The sequence below is a fragment of the Drosophila ficusphila genome, unplaced genomic scaffold (genome assembly GCF_018152265.1).
Source record: "Drosophila ficusphila isolate 14025-0441.05 unplaced genomic scaffold, ASM1815226v1 contig_198, whole genome shotgun sequence".
Taxonomy (NCBI): domain Eukaryota; kingdom Metazoa; phylum Arthropoda; class Insecta; order Diptera; family Drosophilidae; genus Drosophila; species Drosophila ficusphila.
In genome coordinates this window covers 1110772-1128455 of record NW_025064092.1, presented here as the reverse complement: position 1 = coordinate 1128455, position 17684 = coordinate 1110772, and the positions used below count along the sequence as shown (strand labels likewise).

At 44.9% G+C, this 17684-nt stretch overlaps 6 protein-coding genes across 9 annotated transcripts; 4 read left to right on the top strand and 2 right to left on the bottom strand.

Annotated features, from left to right (window-relative positions):
• Nucleotides 1-458: 458 nt before the first annotated feature.
• Nucleotides 459-2338, bottom strand: LOC108091120 (transcriptional protein SWT1). Its single transcript, XM_017190148.1, has 4 exons — nucleotides 2092-2338; nucleotides 1684-2034; nucleotides 984-1538; nucleotides 459-922 (listed from the first exon to the last, which is right to left on the bottom strand). The coding sequence occupies exons 1-4, from the start codon at nucleotides 2180-2182 to the stop codon at nucleotides 699-701; spliced, it is 1221 nt and encodes a 406-aa protein (XP_017045637.1). The 5' UTR covers nucleotides 2183-2338; the 3' UTR covers nucleotides 459-698.
• Nucleotides 2339-2766: 428 nt separating this feature from the next.
• LOC108091098 (3-hydroxyacyl-CoA dehydrogenase type-2) lies at nucleotides 2767-4589 on the top strand. Its single transcript, XM_017190116.1, has 2 exons — nucleotides 2767-2894; nucleotides 3668-4589. Exons 1-2 carry the CDS (start codon nucleotides 2886-2888, stop codon nucleotides 4424-4426), a joined length of 768 nt encoding a protein of 255 aa, XP_017045605.1. The 5' UTR covers nucleotides 2767-2885; the 3' UTR covers nucleotides 4427-4589.
• Nucleotides 4590-4705: 116 nt separating this feature from the next.
• LOC108091099 lies at nucleotides 4706-6149 on the top strand. Its single transcript, XM_017190118.2, has 2 exons — nucleotides 4706-5174; nucleotides 5242-6149. Exons 1-2 carry the CDS (start codon nucleotides 4947-4949, stop codon nucleotides 5344-5346), a joined length of 333 nt encoding a protein of 110 aa, XP_017045607.1. The 5' UTR covers nucleotides 4706-4946; the 3' UTR covers nucleotides 5347-6149.
• A 543-nt stretch (nucleotides 6150-6692) lies between these two features.
• Nucleotides 6693-9941, top strand: LOC108091097 (rho GTPase-activating protein 22). 3 transcript variants are annotated; one of them, XM_043207485.1, is made up of 5 exons: nucleotides 6693-6878; nucleotides 6956-8329; nucleotides 8392-8497; nucleotides 9211-9393; nucleotides 9633-9941. In XM_043207485.1, the coding sequence occupies exons 1-5, from the start codon at nucleotides 6853-6855 to the stop codon at nucleotides 9729-9731; spliced, it is 1788 nt and encodes a 595-aa protein (XP_043063420.1). In that variant the 5' UTR covers nucleotides 6693-6852; the 3' UTR covers nucleotides 9732-9941. The 3 variants fall into 3 exon arrangements, with proteins under 3 accessions (XP_043063420.1, XP_017045603.1, XP_017045604.1); XM_017190114.1 differs by lacking the exon at nucleotides 6693-6878 and having other exon boundaries at nucleotides 7036-8329; XM_017190115.1 differs by lacking the exon at nucleotides 6693-6878 and having other exon boundaries at nucleotides 7036-8329; nucleotides 9211-9668.
• Nucleotides 9942-10323: 382 nt separating this feature from the next.
• On the bottom strand, nucleotides 10324-14299 carry LOC108091114 (multivesicular body subunit 12A). 2 transcript variants are annotated; one of them, XM_017190138.2, is made up of 6 exons: nucleotides 14078-14299; nucleotides 12110-12367; nucleotides 11897-12052; nucleotides 11477-11831; nucleotides 11199-11420; nucleotides 10324-11121 (listed from the first exon to the last, which is right to left on the bottom strand). In XM_017190138.2, exons 2-6 carry the CDS (start codon nucleotides 12328-12330, stop codon nucleotides 11002-11004), a joined length of 1074 nt encoding a protein of 357 aa, XP_017045627.1. In that variant the 5' UTR covers nucleotides 12331-12367; nucleotides 14078-14299; the 3' UTR covers nucleotides 10324-11001. The 2 variants fall into 2 exon arrangements, with proteins under 2 accessions (XP_017045627.1, XP_017045626.1); XM_017190137.2 differs by having other exon boundaries at nucleotides 14082-14299.
• Nucleotides 14300-14610: 311 nt separating this feature from the next.
• On the top strand, nucleotides 14611-16548 carry LOC108091126 (transcription initiation factor TFIID subunit 8). Its single transcript, XM_017190157.2, has 4 exons — nucleotides 14611-14847; nucleotides 14903-15337; nucleotides 15395-15523; nucleotides 15582-16548. The coding sequence occupies exons 1-4, from the start codon at nucleotides 14700-14702 to the stop codon at nucleotides 15854-15856; spliced, it is 987 nt and encodes a 328-aa protein (XP_017045646.1). The 5' UTR covers nucleotides 14611-14699; the 3' UTR covers nucleotides 15857-16548.
• Nucleotides 16549-17684: the final 1136 nt, after the last annotated feature.

Here is a 17684-nt window from a genome sequence, read left to right as displayed (position 1 = left end):
GGCATTCGGTTTCGCTCTTAATCGATTTTAGGTTCTCTTTCCGCACGTTTTTCTGTACGTCTCTGTGAATCAGAAGTTTTTCTGTTGTTCGCAACTAAATATTGATACACCCTATTTAACACTCTACGTACACTTTGTATGGCTTAAGTTATCGCGCGGCAATAAAGTTGTCACTATCGAGAAAAAAACGCAGAGTTTTGAGAAGGAGGACCACCGCACTTGGCGAACGTAGCGTACGCTTTGACTTCGGTCTGCTCGGCGGAACGGCCAAGTGGACTCCCGCGGATGTGGAGGCGCCTCCGCCACCGACCATATTTGCCCAGCCGATAAGATGCAATCAAAGGCGGCAACTGGAAAGCGCGGCTAATTAAATCCAAACAAGCAGCGAGGGCTTCGATCCGAGAATGCCCTTCCGGGGATCGCAGTTTCCCTATCTGCCCCGCTAATCGCAAGGCAAATATTCTCCAAAAACAAAACTTTATTGCTGGTAGCAAAAGGCAGTTATAGCTAATATCCGTTCAGTGAAAATCACCGGGTTCTCGTAAATGTGATGCGAGTGTAAAAGGTCGGTTGTACTTCATTTTTGCTGCGGTGCAATGGCTTGACTGGCGGATCCCTTCCTGTTGCCTCCGAATCCAATATCACAAACGCTTCGCAGTCTTTTGTATACTATAATATTAGCGTCCGACTCATCCCAGTCAATCGCCCAGGACGGCGAACTCATCGGGATAGGCGGCTATCAGGTCGGAGCGACAGGAGACCTCAATGGCCGATGCGTTGGCTTTCAGCCGAAGATTCGCGTCGTTGGTAAGGAGCATCATGTGCGGCACCTGCTCACGCAGCTGCAGGCAGCTGTTGACGATGCTGTCGTCTGGGCAATCCACTTTGATGAGGTGCTCCGCCTCCTCCAGAGCGGACTGAGCTGCAGAAAACATCACAAGGCTTAATAATGGTGATTGTTTATCAATTATTTTGCGGCCCACCTTGAATTTCCAAACTCTCATCAAACTTGGTGTTCAGATAACGAATCGCTCGAACGGCAATCAGTCGCTTGGTGTCCTCGGCGTCGGAGTGTCCCTTGAGCTTGTCCAGTTCTTTAATGACGACGTAGGGAATGTAGAGCATGCTGCCCACTGTTCCCGGCAGCACCACTTCGGTGAGACTCTCCACGAACTTGATGTTGTGCATCAGGACGTTTGTGTCGAGCACGAAGTACATGTGATCGAGCAGGCGGGTGGGTAACTCCTCGCCGTCGGTGGCCCCTCGGATGAGAAAAATGTCGTCGTCCTTTTCGGCGAGTTTGGGTATTTGGTCCAGTTTGGGTGGCTCATCTCCCTCGCACTCCTCCCATTCCATGGGCTCTGGCTCCACTTCGCTCGTCGTGGAGCTGTTAAATGCAGTAGAGTTTGTGTTATCACAATTCCCGGCATGACTCTGGTTAACCTGCTCCTCCGATTTTGGTATATCATTGTTGTTGGGCTCCTGGGCCTGCTGTTTTTGCTGCAGCAAAGCTCTCAGCTGCGCTAGACGCTGGTTGGCTAATAGAAAAAAAAGAAACAGCTGTGTTAGCCTTGGTTTCTTTAGAAAATATAAAAAGGACTTAGGGTGGTTTTTGATTTTTGAAGAACTACAATTGAAGGCAAGTTCATTAAGAAGTACTAAGTTTCTGATCTGTGTACCCACCACTTTGGGAACTTCCTGCTTTCAGGCGGTTACTAGCCTCCTGCAGAGCCTTTGGCTTCTCCCACGGATTGGCTTTGGGGGATGAATTCTTGGCGTCCTTGGTCTGAGCCTTTAGGCGCTCCGGCAAGGATCTTTGGGGTGTCGATGTGGCAACTGGTGCCACAATGACATTTGCTCGGCTCTTAGGTGCACTTATCTGTGAGTGACTGGATGTAGATGCGCTGCGCGTGATCCGCTTAACGTCTCTCTCCCTCTCCTTATCCTTGATCGGTTTCTTGTCCTGCACCCGTTTTAAATTGGTTTGCAGTCGCTTAAGGCGATCCTGAGCAGGTTGCTTATTGACAGAACACGCTGTGTAAATTGGATGATTAATAGAGAAACTATCAATTCAGAGAAGGCCAAACTCACCATTTGTCAAAAGCGGGTTGTCGACTAGTTTGTTCCGCTCCTCGTCGTCCAAAAGTCGGGGATTCTTTTTGTTTTTGGCACTGAACGACATATCGTTTTCTTAACCATTTAATGTATTTTTTGTATATGTTACTTCCTGTCCTTCAAGTGGAAGTTTTGTTTTGCCTCCCCGCATCGAACGGGTTAACGGCACCTCCAACAGTTAATATTTGTATTTTGTTTGCCAGCTTGCTCTTAATAAGAATAGAGATGGACAAGTGCACGTGTCGGACGGAATACTTCGTGTCACGATATATAAAGCCAAGTATTTATACCCTTTTCCCACACAGCCCATCCCTGTAAATTTTTTAAAATATATGAAACTTCGATAAATAAGCTCAAAGGAGTTGAACGATGATAAATTGGAGTTGTACCAAGTTTAGGATTGCGATTTATATGAAAAAAAGTGATAATTAATGTTTCGAACAATGATTAACCGGAAAACAACGAAAACTTTTTTAAAGTGAGCTTCCCAATCAAAAAGAAGGCCTTTACTTTTTTTATTTTAAATTAAACCGGTATATCCTTCACTCCAAGGTGAAGGGAATACGAAAAATGTTAAACAAATAGCAATACAAGGGAAAATGCTAAGAACTCCCCTATTTAGTATTTTTATAAGGTTGCGATGGTATTTAGTAACGGCGCAGACACGGTCATACTGAACCGGGTTCGAATTGTTTAACAAGGTTTTGATTAAAGCTTTTCGAAGTACTAACCAACTAGCGCTTTTCGCATCCACAACACAACACGGCAGAATGATCAAGGTACGTTTAGCTGTAAATAAGAGCCATATAGCGATTACTGGGAATTAGTGCAGACGGATCGATCGACCACCCGGTGGACGGGTGCAAAGTCCAAACGGAATCTGAACTCGTGTCTGTGGGCCCATAAATAACTGTGTCTGTAGCGATGCACCTTGTACCCTCCGGGCAATTAGCATTACTTCTTTCTAAGTTATACAATAGCACAATGACATCAAAATAGGGGCTTATCTGAATCAACAGTGATAACTTTGCAGAGATCTTTGATCATCTGGGGGCTAAAAATACGATAAACCGATCGGATTTTGGTCGAAATTTTGGATCTCTTATTCCCTACTAAAGATTTTTAATCAACTGTAAATATGAATTATAAGCTATTCGGGACTCTAAAACGCACTTCGCATTTAAGATCATCGTTTTTTTAATTTCTTCTTTCTTTTCTCTTGAAATGGGTTAACAGGTACATACTTAATTTCTAATATTCTTGTCTTTTCTGGTTTATCTTTAAAAAGTGGTAAAAAGCTAGGGTTCTTTGCTGATAAGAATGGCCTTGATTAGTTTTAAAAGAAAGCATTTATGATTCATTGAAACAGTTCGAAATTTTAAGTTATTTAACTGCAAAACAAAGAACCGTTCCTAAATAATAAAGGGCTTAACTTTTTTCTTCTTTAAAAGTATGCTTATAGTTTTTGGGCTAGCATTAATGTTTTGAAAAATATTGATGATCATAAATTGTTAACAAATACAGAATAATATCTAAATATATATCTTCCTAGAACGCAGTATCCTTGGTGACAGGAGGAGCCTCTGGACTGGGTCGCGCAACTGCGGAGCGTCTGGCAAAGCAGGGAGCCAGTGTTGTCCTGGCCGACCTGCCCTCGTCAAAGGGCAACGAGGTGGCCAAGGAGCTGGGCGACAAGGTGGTTTTCGTGCCCGTGGATGTGACCTCCGAGAAAGACGTGAGTGCCGCTCTGCAAACGGCCAAGGATAAATTCGGCCGTCTGGACCTCACGGTCAACTGTGCGGGTACCGCGACGGCGGTGAAGACCTTTAACTTCAACAAGAACGTGGCCCACAGGCTGGAGGACTTCCAGCGGGTGATCAACATCAACACGGTAGGCACGTTCAACGTGATCCGTCTGTCCGCCGGACTGATGGGCGCCAACGAGCCAAACCAGGACGGCCAGCGCGGCGTGATCGTGAACACCGCTTCGGTTGCGGCCTTTGACGGCCAAATCGGCCAGGCTGCCTACTCCGCCTCCAAGGCCGCCGTGGTGGGCATGACCCTGCCCATCGCCCGTGACCTGAGCACCCAGGGCATCCGGATCTGCACGATTGCGCCGGGTCTGTTCAACACCCCGATGCTCGCTGCGCTGCCAGAGAAGGTGCGCACCTTCCTGGCCAAGTCCATACCGTTCCCGCAACGCCTGGGCGAGCCCAGTGAGTACGCCCACCTGGTGCAGGCCATCTTCGAGAACCCGCTGCTTAACGGGGAGGTCATCCGCATCGACGGTGCTCTGCGTATGATGCCCTAAATCCGTGAACCCGAATCTCGGATCTCGGACGTGGTAGATCCAGGACGTCCGGTTGTGGCTCGATCAGTTTGCATTTATCTATTGTCTAGTGGTTAAGCTGAAAAGTTTTATTATCTGTCCCGAAATTATGTAATAATTGCTATTAAACACAAACTCACTTTCACATTTTGAATTTTGGAGGCCCGTCTGGGTGACGTTTAACAACACTGTCTCCATGCCGGTCACTAAAGGGGTAGCATAGAGTACATGAGTTCGCTCTGGTCTGCAACAGGTGAAATACTTTTTAAGTGTACACAAATAAAAGTCTTAAAGATATTTTTAAATCCTTTTTAATTAGTTTAAAATAAAATTCTTTTAACGCGGACTAACATTAATTGCCATTTCCACTACAATTCCAGCTCATAGAGTATCTAATTGGACTTATTGGCTTATTTTTTTTTTGAAAAGGTTGGCAGTTCCTTTGTTGACAGTTGCATTTGTAAACAAGAAAATAAGTGGGGAAATCCATCGCCTTGAGATAATGCTGCCATATCAGGGCTGCGATGACATCGTGTGCCTTTGCAAGAGGCGGAAGTGGTTCTTCAAATTTGTCTTCGTCCGTCTTGATAGTCACGGCCTTGGACGAGTACTTCCTGGCGGAATCCCCGCTGAATCGAAATCTCAAGTGACCAGGTTGAGGAATGCCTTATGGCCCGAAAGCGACAGCCAAAACATCTCATCCCGGCTTTCTGGCAAAAGCAAACAATCCGTAAGCTACCAAAGGATTTCAGGGCTATTGTACTAATTTCAGCTTTTTGTCTTCATCCACCAAAAAGCTCCAAAGACATAAGCGAGCTGTACCAGCAGTGCAGCACAAATTCGAACATGCAGGACACGTCCTGCCGACTGAGTTGCGTACGCGGCCAAGGGTCATCCGTTGATTAAGGATCACCTACCAGGCATGCCGAGTTAACATCAATCGTGAGAGCACTACGTTTCGCTTCCGGATGGAGTTCTTGGAGGACCACCCTGCCAGCATGGACGCAAGGGCTGCCCTTTTCGTGGCAAAGGCTTCACCATGTGCGGCAATTGTGCCATCTGCAGGACTCTAATGCAGCTAAATCAGTGCCAGGCGCTTCAACACCATCTCCTTCTTCAAAGGACATGAACAGCGCCCGGTGCCCTCATCTGCGACAAGGAAATCGTTGGGCGGACTCTGCTGGGACAGCTGGTTGTGCGTGACAAGGAGTGAAAGAGCTGCGGCAAAGAATTCCGCCAGTGTGCGGGAAACCAAAGGCAGTGGATAAGTGCGGTGACTGATAATTAAGGTATCACCTTTCCGTTAATTATGTTTTTCTGTTCACAATCACGCAGACCCAATCACAAATTTAAAGAACTAGGGAATAGAATGTTGACTCTAAATTATTGAATGCCAACACATAGGTACTTATCATTAAAAGATACTTTTTGTATTTTTAATTTTCAAAGATTTGAACAATATATTTAAAAAGTAAAAATGAATCAAAAATCGTAGTTAAAATCTTTTCTCTGTATCATTACTGGTTCGAATTAAACTAAAATGATTTTTTTATAGACCAGCACTTTAAACTCCATTTATAATTATTACCAGCATATCAGCTATTGTAACCCAATATTAAACGAATGGACCGCCCACCCACCAAAGCGGCGATCCCCCCAACGCCACCAATAGGCTGTATCTCCAAGGGCTGGTCAAGGCCCCGACTTGCTCCACTTACCCACAAATTTTCAAAGTCCAAGCTGGCGGGGAACGAGGCGCACCCGCAGAAGCCGATGCCATTAGCCTGCCAGCGTAAACAGAGCGATATGAAGGCGGCACATATCGTGGGCATTGAATTTCGGAATGGAGCTTCTCCAGAGCACTTCACACATTATCGCCAATTCTGTGACAACCAGTTTTATTTATATTTGAACCGAGTGGCTTGCCATTTGTTTGGCTCCCCGCTTATCTTATCGGGAGTGTCGGAGTGGCTGCGACTGTGGAACAGTTGGAATTGCGATAAGAGCCCGGAGGGTTCCAGCCGATCGCCCCAGCCAGTCAGTTGAAATCGGAGCTGCCTGCGAATTATCCACTATCCATGACCGACCGCCAATCGCGCCTCTGATAGTGCGTCATCCGAATCGCACGCAAAAGGGAGATTGGCCAGCAAAGGGTCATCGTCGGAAGCCCAAGAAGTGGCTTGTGGTCAACTCGTGTTGCTGCTGCACAAGGTGTTGCTGTTGCTGTTGCAGTTGCAATCCCGGTTGCTGCTGCCCCGCTGCAACATTCTTCGCGCAACATTGTGTGACTCGGCGGAAATCGGCACTTGACAAGCGGAAGAGGTGGGTGTTTACCACAGTGTGCTCTGACTAAAGTGGAAGTGAATTAAATACACAGTATGATATACAGAATTATGTGATTTTAAGTTATGCCTGTGAAGTTCCCTGTTTTTCTGTAAGCTCACTGCCTTTTGCTATCGTCACTCAGTAGTCATAAACTAATTATACCCACGGCTGTTTCATTCCGCACAGTTTTTTTTTGACGTCACTTGCCACCGAAGGGGGCAGAGGAGGAGGAGGAGGAGGAGGAGGAGGAGGAGCAGAAGCAAAGGGTTCTCCACTGTCCAGCTGCCCCCACTCCGATAAGCCCAAGCGCAGTCAATCGAGAAGAAAGAGAAGGAGCGGGTCGCGGTTAGACCCCGATAAGCGAGAAGACCAGCTTCATCACCATGCAGACGACTACAAATCAGCGGCCAGTTACGCCTGGCACTCCAGACTCGGCACACATAGTGATCGGCGCCGCGGGATACGTGGCCCACGAGAGACGCCAGCCGGGAAAAAGCCTGATGAACTGCTTTCGCGACCGCTCCACGACCTCGACGTCATCGTCACAGGCCCAGCACGGGTACATGCGCGGCCACAGCGTCACCTCGGGCACCCTGTTCCGCCTGGAGGGCAACAGCGGCTCCAACGGCACCCTGGACAAGGCGGGCAGGCTGGACTCGGGACGACCCGAGGCGGTCGTCCTGCTGCGCGAGCTGAAGACCAAGCCCAACAAGCTGGCGCTGCTCAAGAGCAGCAGCAGCAAGGACCTCACCCGCCTCTTCCTCGACGACTCGACCAACACGGCCGTGCTGGTGTCCAACACCAGCCTGGACGTTTGCTCCTCGAACTCCAGCTCCGGCGGCAGTCCGGCGGTGGGCCGCTCCAAGGGCTCCAGGGAGCGGAGCAGCGGACTGGAGTGCTGCAGCAGCTGCTCGAGGCGCTGGCACGACCTGAAGCAGCGGATGCACACGCTGGAGCAGGACCTGCTCGTCCAGACCACCTACGGCCAGGAGCTGGAGCAGAAGGTGGGCGAGCTGAGCCGCCAGCTGGGCGAGCTGCTCCAGGAACGGGACAGGGACAAGCAACGCTCCGCGGGTTCGGGTGGCGGGGGAAGCAAGCGCCAACCTCATCCCACTGGAAGCCCCAATGTGCGACCCTCGCGGCTGGTGGCCTGGATGAACCTGTCCAACTGGTTCAAGAGCCGGCCGAGCGTGGAGACCCTGCGCGAACAGCGAATCTTCTTCGACGAGCCCTGCTTCGACACGGAACTGGAGATGGTCCTCAAGCACGACCAGCACCGCACTGTGCCGCGCATCGTGGTGGACTGTTGCGATCTCATCGAGCAGAAGTACCGCCGGTCCACGCAGCCCATCGAGGGCATCTACCGGCAGTGCGGCGACTACAACAAGATCCAAACACTGCGCTTCAGCATCGACGCCAACGACTACGACGCACTGCGTCAGCCGGACGTCGACATCCACACGCTGACCGGAGTGCTGAAGCTCTTCCTGCGCGAAATCAAGAGCCCGCTGGTCAGCGTCAACGAGGCCAAGACCTTCATCGGATCACCCAACCAGTGGTGTAAGTTGGGAGGCCCGTGGCACTATCCTTTCACTTGTGACTCCTCCGTGTTTTCCCCACAGTGCTGACCGACCTCTCCGTCAAGTTGGACAACCTGAAAAGACTGATACGCTCGGTGCCGGAGAGCAACCGCGATACCATGGACTATATCTTCGGGCACTTCAACAGGTAAGTGGCTTCCATTCGCCTGGCAGTTAGTTATAACCATTGTAACGCAATCTTGGGGAACAAACTCTTTTCTTACGATTTGTGGTTTATCAATTCATAAAATTTCGTTTAGCCTGGATTGCCGGGAAATTTCTGAATGACCAATCATTACAGTGATCTCCAACATTCGTCATTCCTTTTCAGTAAGAAGGAACACGTCATTAAAGCTTTAAAATTTCGAAAATACGTACTTCATTAAAACACGCACAGTAATTTTGATAATGCGTATGCGTATATATTCTGAGTCTGAGCATTGTTACAAATAATTTATTTGTATCTTTGGCTTCGGTATGATAACCTATAAATCCATAAACAGCTTTTCCAAAATGAGTTTTATGTTTCGTCCGACACTGGTCTTGCAGACAATAATTCGTAGCACGAAAGCACTTTACATACTCTAGAAATTAAAACAAAACCGAATGGAACAACTTCAAAGTTCATTCATACAGATTTAAGATCAAAAAATTCTTCAGTGCGATACTTACATCTGATTTAAATGCTGATATGGTAAAAAACACTTTTCTACAGTATCACAAACATACAGAATCCAAATATTTTTTATCAAAGAATAGATGTTTCGGAGCTATTATTCATCAATGTAAAATGTTAACTTTACCTTGAGGGTGAGGATTACGCAAAAAAATAACCTAGATGTCCTCTTTCAAACCCCGCAGATTGACCAAGGTGCCGCTGCAGCAGATCAGCGCGGAGACGCTGGCCATATCGGTGACGCCCTCGATCTTCCACACGGTTCCCCAGGGCGTCCACATGCAGGACATCCAGCAGCTGCTGCGCGAGGGCGAGACCCTGGCCGACTGCGTCAAGCTGATGATCGAGTACCAGGGGCGGATATTCGAGTAAGTGAGCCCCGTAGAGGAGCAGGAGGATCCCCGTCTCTTTGGTGAAGGTGCATTGGTTTCCGGCCGCCCGCTACTGTTCCCCAAACCCGAATCCCAGCTTCTTAAGTCTCATCCGAATCGCTCTCCCCTGTGCCGTTGTCTTGATCGCTTTGCTAACCACAAGAAATCCTGAACCCGAACCCGAACCCACTGTACCTGCCACTCCTTCCCAATCCCAACGATCCCGTCGTCTACAGATGCACCGCCGATCGCCGCCTGCCTCGACTGAGCATGCGCAACCTGAAGAAGACTCTGTCGCAGCCGGACCTGTTCCACAATCTGTTCTGATCCGTTGACTGCTGATCGCTGATCGCTGATCCCTCATGCCAGAGAGAGCACTGTACATATTGAATGACTTGGAGCGCTTAAGTGTAATAACCCACATACAGGCATACTGACAACCGTGGCCCCATTTTTATACTTATTTTTTTTATGTTTAAAAATTATGAATTAACTTTTGTATTTATGTTTAATAAACAGAAAGGCTTTCGCCTCAATAGAGCGTATCAGTAAATTGTTTACTTTTTAATGGCCAACAGTCAATGGAAGATAATATGCGTACTTGAAGCGATCGTTTTGTTCTGTAATACCGTCTATCTCTCAATTCGAAACATGACTAAGTAATCCCCTTGTAAGTTTTGGAATTCCGAAAAGACCCGAACAACTTGTACCCAAAAGCCGGCATTCATTGATTCACCAAAAGAAAACAACTATTGGGTTTTTCACTGGCGTATATATGTTTTTGTATTTGAACTGTTCTATAACATGGTGGGGTGTATGTTTTCAGTGGGGGCGGCAGGGGAGGGGGCGGGGAATGCGGGGTTACAGGGACGGAGGCGGTTGGGAAGAATCTATGATTTCGCAGTACAGTCTAATCGTCACTAGAGCTAATATGTAATATATATATTTAAAAACCAACTGGTTTTAAGTGCTAAGTGGCCTATAAACGTATAATATATATCAGATATATGCTTGTATGTTCTAGGTTAAAGTTAGGTTCGATATTAGCAATCGCCTTTCTAAATTTCTTTCAACATTAACATTACATCAATAGACATATGTGGTAGGTGTACTATATATCTTATGCGCGGGCCGATCGAAATCTACATAAGTGTGTGTTGCGTACACGTAAAGCCATCTGATGTAGCGCTTCTAAAATAATTGAAAAACATTTCGCTGGCTCTTCTGATCACAATTCGGGGCTAATCGATGCATGTATATGAATGATTTCTATGATGTAAATAGGTAGGATTCTGCTTCGGTTGGTTTCCAATGAGGGGTGTTACAAAACTAAGGTGCGTGACTGCTCCTCAAGCGGCCACGAAAAGTAGATACACATCAAAGGCACAGGAATATTACACATATTTTACTCTAACGGGCCAGGGTCCTTAGAACTGAATCCAACTAAACAACTATTGGGTTAACCATGGCAGCGGCCACATGCGCATCAGATCTGATGAAGCTTACGCTAAACTAAGTATAAATTCCACTCGCTTCCGGTACTGTTGCTTTGTTGTATATATTGCTTAACGCTCAATTTGCGACGTTTCCTCGTGCTATTGCGATCTACTTGAAGAACGGGTTCTTCGATGCCGATGACTTCATGGTGCATAAGATCTGACGTTCCAATTGAAAGTCATAGTCCAGGGACTTAAGCAACGTGGAGATTTCTGGCAGTGTGGGTATCTGTACAGCGACACAACAGAAATAAATTAGCATCGAGTTCGAGTGAAAGGGCAATAGCGCACGGATGCACCACTCACATCAGATGCAGCTTGACTGCGCTGTAGCCTGACGTCCATTGCGAACGGCACTCCCTCCAGCTCGGTGTAGGTGCCCAGGGTGCCGGTGCCGCCGTAGGTACCGCGTCCTCCGCCGGAACCCCCTCCCGCTGGACGTGGAGGCGCCGGTCGCTGTGGAGAGTTGATTTGATAGTTTGCCTGAATTTCCTCATAGTCATGGTGTTCAGTCGGTGGCTGAGGCAGCTGGTTGGTAAATCAATCATCAGTTAGGAGCTGGCTAAAATTAAAACGTTACTCACTGGTCCGCGTGAGTTGCGCTGCCCCTGGAGGTTAAGGCGGTTAAGGGCCTGCTCCACCTCGCAGGTGGCTAGAGCCGGAACTGCTCCACCCGGCACCGGTGGCGACAGGCGCACGGGAATCGCACTCGTCTTGTAGCAGATGAGCACCCCGTTGATGTCGCCGGCCAGCTTGAAGCCATCGGGGGCCGCCTTCAGCTTGGAGCAGAGAATGATGTCGGTGACCGCCTGGGTCACAGTGCCGCGCTTGGACAGCTTGTAGATTATCTGCCGCTTGCGCCATGCTTTCTGGTCGCTATCGGCGGTGCGGGAGACCTGCGAGAACTCCTTAGGCGGCGCCGTCTTATCCGCAATGACTCTGCAATGAAATGAAATGTAATGCAATGTTTTTACTGTACCAGGAGTAGGGAGAGTTAGACTCACTGTAGTGTCTCCACGACGTATTCGGGCAGGCCCTCGGACTTGGACAGGCAGAGATAGCGTGTGTTCTGGCGCCCAAACAGACTGTAGTCGCGCCACAGGTCCGCATCCGAGTCCTGGTCATAGGTGCGGTTTATGGCACTAAAGTTTTTCGGGCATCTGGTAAAGCAGTAAATCTTGAACATGGACAATCCACTGTTGAACGCGCATACTAACCGCTCGAAATCCTCAACGATGTGCAGCGAGGTGATGGGCCGGTTGTCTGGCAGGAAGCTCATGATGGAGCTGAACACATTTGTGGTGGCAGCCGATCCCGATCCCGATCCATTGGCCGCCTCCAGCGGGGATCCCAAAAGGGCCGACGCGGACAAGTTAGGCGATCCGTCGCTGCCCAGTCCTGAGATGCCGGTTTGGATGTGCTTGCCCACCTTGTTCATTGCAAAGTTGCCTGGCGGAGTAAATTCCCAGAGAAAGCTGTTAGGGTGGAGATAAAAAAACACCATTTTAGATTTGAACGATGTCTCGTAGACACTATATATAACTGGGTTTATTTCTATACGACTCTCATTTAAAATATTTATATTTAAGTATAGATTACAAGCCGAATTTTGGAACACTATAATAGCAACAAAACCTGCATGCTATAATCACGAAATTTTATTGTCTGTCTGGTTCGAAATCATAATAAGAAACTTTTTCGAATTCGATTCAAATGTTTAAAACCATAAACAAACTTTGAATTATGACCATTTTTGTATTCATTTTAAAACCTGTTTAAAATGACTTCAAAAAGAGAAATAATATTTAAAACTACATATGTATCTCCTTTTCTATTAGTTATTAAATGTCTACTCCCTAGAATGAGGAAATTAATCAACACAAATGCCAATACAAAATAGAAAATGTTAATGTACTGCGAATAAGTAAGTACACCTGCACCTGAGAACCGGAATCTCTCATGTGATATCAAAATCTCTGACCATTGGTGATCTGGTGGGCTTTTTCCCGTCCCGCACAAGTGATTCACCATCTTGCTGCTGGGTTTTTTGCATGGCATTCTTTTGTAGGTCGCCCCACCAGGGCCAATTCCGAGTTTCTCTTTAGCCACTCGCAATTTCGACAAGGTGCGTGGTCAGCGGAAAATTAAATAAACAAACTTTGGCCGTACGTTCAAGTGCACTCTCTGTAAATTAATAGAGAAGATATCCCTTTCTATTTTTCGCTTTCCGGATTGTCAATATGTTTTATTTTTAATAACTGATAAGATATACAGAGCAAGGTGACGGCCGGTAACTCTGACTCATGCAAAAACTGCAAAGAACAAATGAAAAGTGCAATAAAACCCCGTTTACAAGAAATCAAAACAAAAATCAGACAAAGAATAGCCATGCACAAAATAAATAGGTATCAATATCAACAATACTGGAAAAGTGTATGTTTACTTTTTGCCTTGTTCCTATAAAAAAAGGTTCCAAAAAATTATAATTTATAATAATATATACATATACATACATATATATTTAATAATATTTTTTTAAGCATTTAAAATGTTATTTTGTAACCATGTTCAAAATAAAATTTGTATCAATAGGAACAACACTAGAAAAAACTACTCATTTATTTAAAACTGCTCTTATCAAGCCAAGAGTTCTGCCTAATATTCTATCTGATTTTTTCTAAAATACATATTCATTCTTTTTATCTAGAAAATTCTACAAATTAAATCATTCAAATCTTACTTCCTTACAATAGTTGGTAAATATATGTATTATGCAATTTTGCTCGTTTTGATGTTATGGGGTTCGTAATGTATTAGTTTTCCTGTGTATTTGCACTTATTTTGTACACATCCCATCGATCACTATCAAAGATCTAATTTTTTCCTGTGCTCACATACTTTCTAAGGTTTCGAAAGAAAACTCTTTGGCGCGCACACAAAGAAAGGGGGATTTCGAGGGGCATGCGTATATATATTTGGGGGAATGGGGAAACTCCGGCTGATAACCAAAGTGGAGCACATCGGGCTTAAAATAGAAACCTTAGTGAAATCGTTCGAAAACACCCCGCATACCATTCCAATTATAAGTGCCAATTGCTAGGAAATAGAGAGCCTCCCCTCCCCCGCTCACCTTACTTCACTAGAAAAAATATTAGTCAACACAGCATCCACACACCAATACGTACGTACAAAGTTTATAATTCCCGATGGAGCGGTTCGGGTTCGGAGTACGATTCCCGGGCACCTTTGACTCCCAAGGGCCCCAAGATGACTCAAAGAGTTGACGATTCGGAGTTTTCTGCAGACCGGCCAGACATAAATTGCATTTAATAGAACAATTATCGCCGCTCCTGTCCCCTACGCCGACTTCTTCTTTTGTTTGGCAAACAACAAAAAAAAATACACTGATTTTTTTGAGGTGGACCGACTTTGATTACATTAGATTTTTACATATCGATTGTTTCAAGTGACTATCGATAAGACCGACTAGATTTTTAAATGGACTCTTTTTTAAATCCAGAACGTCTATATAAATACGGTACTTGTTTATAATCCCAGCGTTTTAGAAATAAAGTCAATCTATATATTGAAAGTCCGTGCAAAAGCAGTGGAATCTTCTACATTTTGTACTAGACGCAGAAGTTAAGTGGAGACCAGCTACTCTGTTCAAATATCAGGAACTACCGAACAACCTGGTTGTGATCGATAGTGCTCGGAAATCCCATCTCTAATCTCTGAAGTGCCAAGATACGATTTTTTTTTTTGGCTCCTTTTTTTAAACGTAGGAAACGTACAAACAATTATACGATGGAGAAGGTTGAGGCAGTAATGGTACCCAATGTGGATGCATATCGACGCCTGCTGCATAAGGCGGTGTCGCAGTTACTGGTGGACAAAGGCGCCGGTCAAGCAAGCAACCAATGCCTGGAGACGCTCACCCAAATGCTGCAGGCGCGTGAGTGTAAATCTGAATTTGTATTTGTCCCAGGCTCAAAAGCTTCACCTTCCAGTAATTTGGGAGGTTGGTAATTCGGCGCACAACTACTGCGAGCTGAGCGGACGCACCATGCCCACCGTAGGCGATGTCAGTCTGGCCCTGATAAACATGGGCATCTCGATTGCCAGCCTGGATCCGTACATGCGCAAGGAGACGCACGTTCCCATTCCCCTGCCGCCGCAGCAAACGCAACAACGCCAGCTGAGCCTGCTCCAGGCGGGCAGCAAGTCCTCGCATCCGCACTACGTGCCCAGCTATTTTCCGCCTATGCCCGATCCGCACGCCTATATACGCACTCCCACACACAAGCAGCCAGTAACGGAGTACGAGGCTATTAGGGAGAAGGCTGCCTGCCAAAAGCGAGACATCGAGAAGGCGCTTACCAAGTTTCTTTGCAAGACCACGGAGACAAACAACCTATTCCCAACTGAAGACAACATGTTTCCCTGTAAGAGTCTTTGAAATAACCATAGTACTTTTTTGATTTACCTTTCCTATCTTTTAGTAATAGCCTGCAAGCCTGCCTTTCCTCCGTATGCCGCAGCCTTGAATCCCACAGATCAGGTGTTTGATTTCGAGGAGCTGGAGTATCACTATCTTGTAGCCAATCGCACAGAGGATGTGCCCAGCAAAGGTTTGTTTCGCCTAGATAACCATATTACGTGTATTCTTAATTCAGCGTCACCTTTCAGAGGATGGTGAGGAAGGCGACAGCGAAAACGAGGAAATGGACGGCGACAAGTCCAAGGAGGATAAGCCCGAGCTGGAGATCAAGCCCAATTCCACAACCAACAAGGCTATTTTGGAAAACCCCAACATAGATAATCCCTATTTGCGAGCCGCTACTCTGCCCAAGCGATCCAAGATCGGGCCGTCTCCTGGCATTATGCCTAGCCGAAGTTTGGCAACCACAGCGCCAACGATTCCAACTCCATCCACTTTAGAGATTACCAAAAATAGTGCTTAAGTGCAGTTTTAACTGCTGATAGAAAATTTATACACTCCGATTTTATACTAATTTCTGTATGACTCAAAATCTTCCAAGTGGGCAATCTGAAATTTCAAACTCTGATTTTTGAAATTTTGTTTATACTGTTTTCAGTTTCGATAATCGGATTTTGAATTTTTAGGTGGTCCACTAGAAGATTTTTATTCATACAAAAATTGATCAATGAAATGTGTCACGTTCATGAGGACGTTTATATGACCTTTTCAGGGCTTATTGCAGCCAATCATAAAGATGTGTTACGTTCATGAGGACGTTTGACCTTTTCAGGGCTTATTGCAGCCAAACAGAGAATTCCTGTCAATCTATAAACGTCTCAATATGATTAGTACCAACCGGTACATATTATATTAATAAAGAATTGAGCATAGATGACAATTTCGACATGTTGAACCTTTTAGAGCTTGTGCAGCAGGAATTATGCTTTAATCACGCGACTGCCTTTTTTGTTGGAGTACCAATCTTTGTTTAATAGTTACTTTTGATAAAAAAAATGTTAAAGTTGCGGCTAAGATGAGCAAGTTATTGTGCAACAGAAACGGAAACTAAATTTCGTAAGAAATGAAAAAGCCAAAAAGTATGCATCACTAAATCAGTGCAAGAGAAACGCATGTGGAGTAAGATATCAACCCAAAATATATTTTTAAATTCGCCATATTTGTTGTTTTATTCTGATTTGAAATTACAGTTTAAAATTTGTTAGGCCAAAACGTAAAATACGTAATACCCCATATAACATTTTTTGGAGGATATTTGTACTCTCGTACCTTCATAAGGTAAGTGGAATACAAAAAAGAAAGCTATAGCTTTGGCGAGCATATATTTATTTCCCTACAGTTACATTTTGAGCGTGTAGAACAAATAGACTCATCAAAATCTATAGTAAATAGATTTTAAGTCCAATCCCTTACACTTGTGGAATAAGGTGTAATAAATAGTATCTATCTAGTTATGGCGAATTTGGGATAAATGTTCTGATAACACTGTGCGACAAAATTTAACGAAATGGTTGTTTGAGTTACTTTTTTGATTGTTTTCGGTTAAGGGGCATAAGTTATGCACAAAAATATTTATGCCACCTTCTAAGTGATAGGATTTCTTTTTTTATGATAAATTTTATGAAATTATTATTATGAAAATATTTAACACAAAATATTATTTTTTTTTTACTTCCAATAAACTATTATTTTTTTTAAAAGTGAAATTTTTTTCTGATTTTTTTTTGGCTTTTTCAGAGGTATCCTCGCGTAACAAGTTCCATACAAAGTCGCCCAGAGTATAGAGCTGGGAGAAAAAAATTTTAAAGCATTGTTATAAAAGCCTAACGGTATATTTGCTTAATACATTTTAATTAATAGATATTGAACTTGCATTAACGCTTATAACGGTGAAAAAATATTTTCCCAATATGGTATTATAAGGCTGTGAAATATGCAAAAACACGCGTTTTTGGGACCTTTGAGTGTGCGTAGAAGCTGATTGGCTATTGATATTAACAAATCCAAAAACTTATATTCTTATTTTGACTAGTAGAAGTGAAAAATTAGAAAAAATCAACTTAAACATTTTTTTGTCGCACAGTGTAATCTTAATTTAAATCGGACCGATATAGCATGGAGCTGCCATAATTTAATTAAAATTGAACATAGTTCTCTTTGATCATACAAGAGTAATTCTAAGCTCTTGAAATACAAAAAAAAAAAAAAAAACCATACAAATTTGGCGACTATATTGCTGTCAAAGGATCAATAAAGTATATAAATCGAAAGTATATAACATTTTTCAGGTA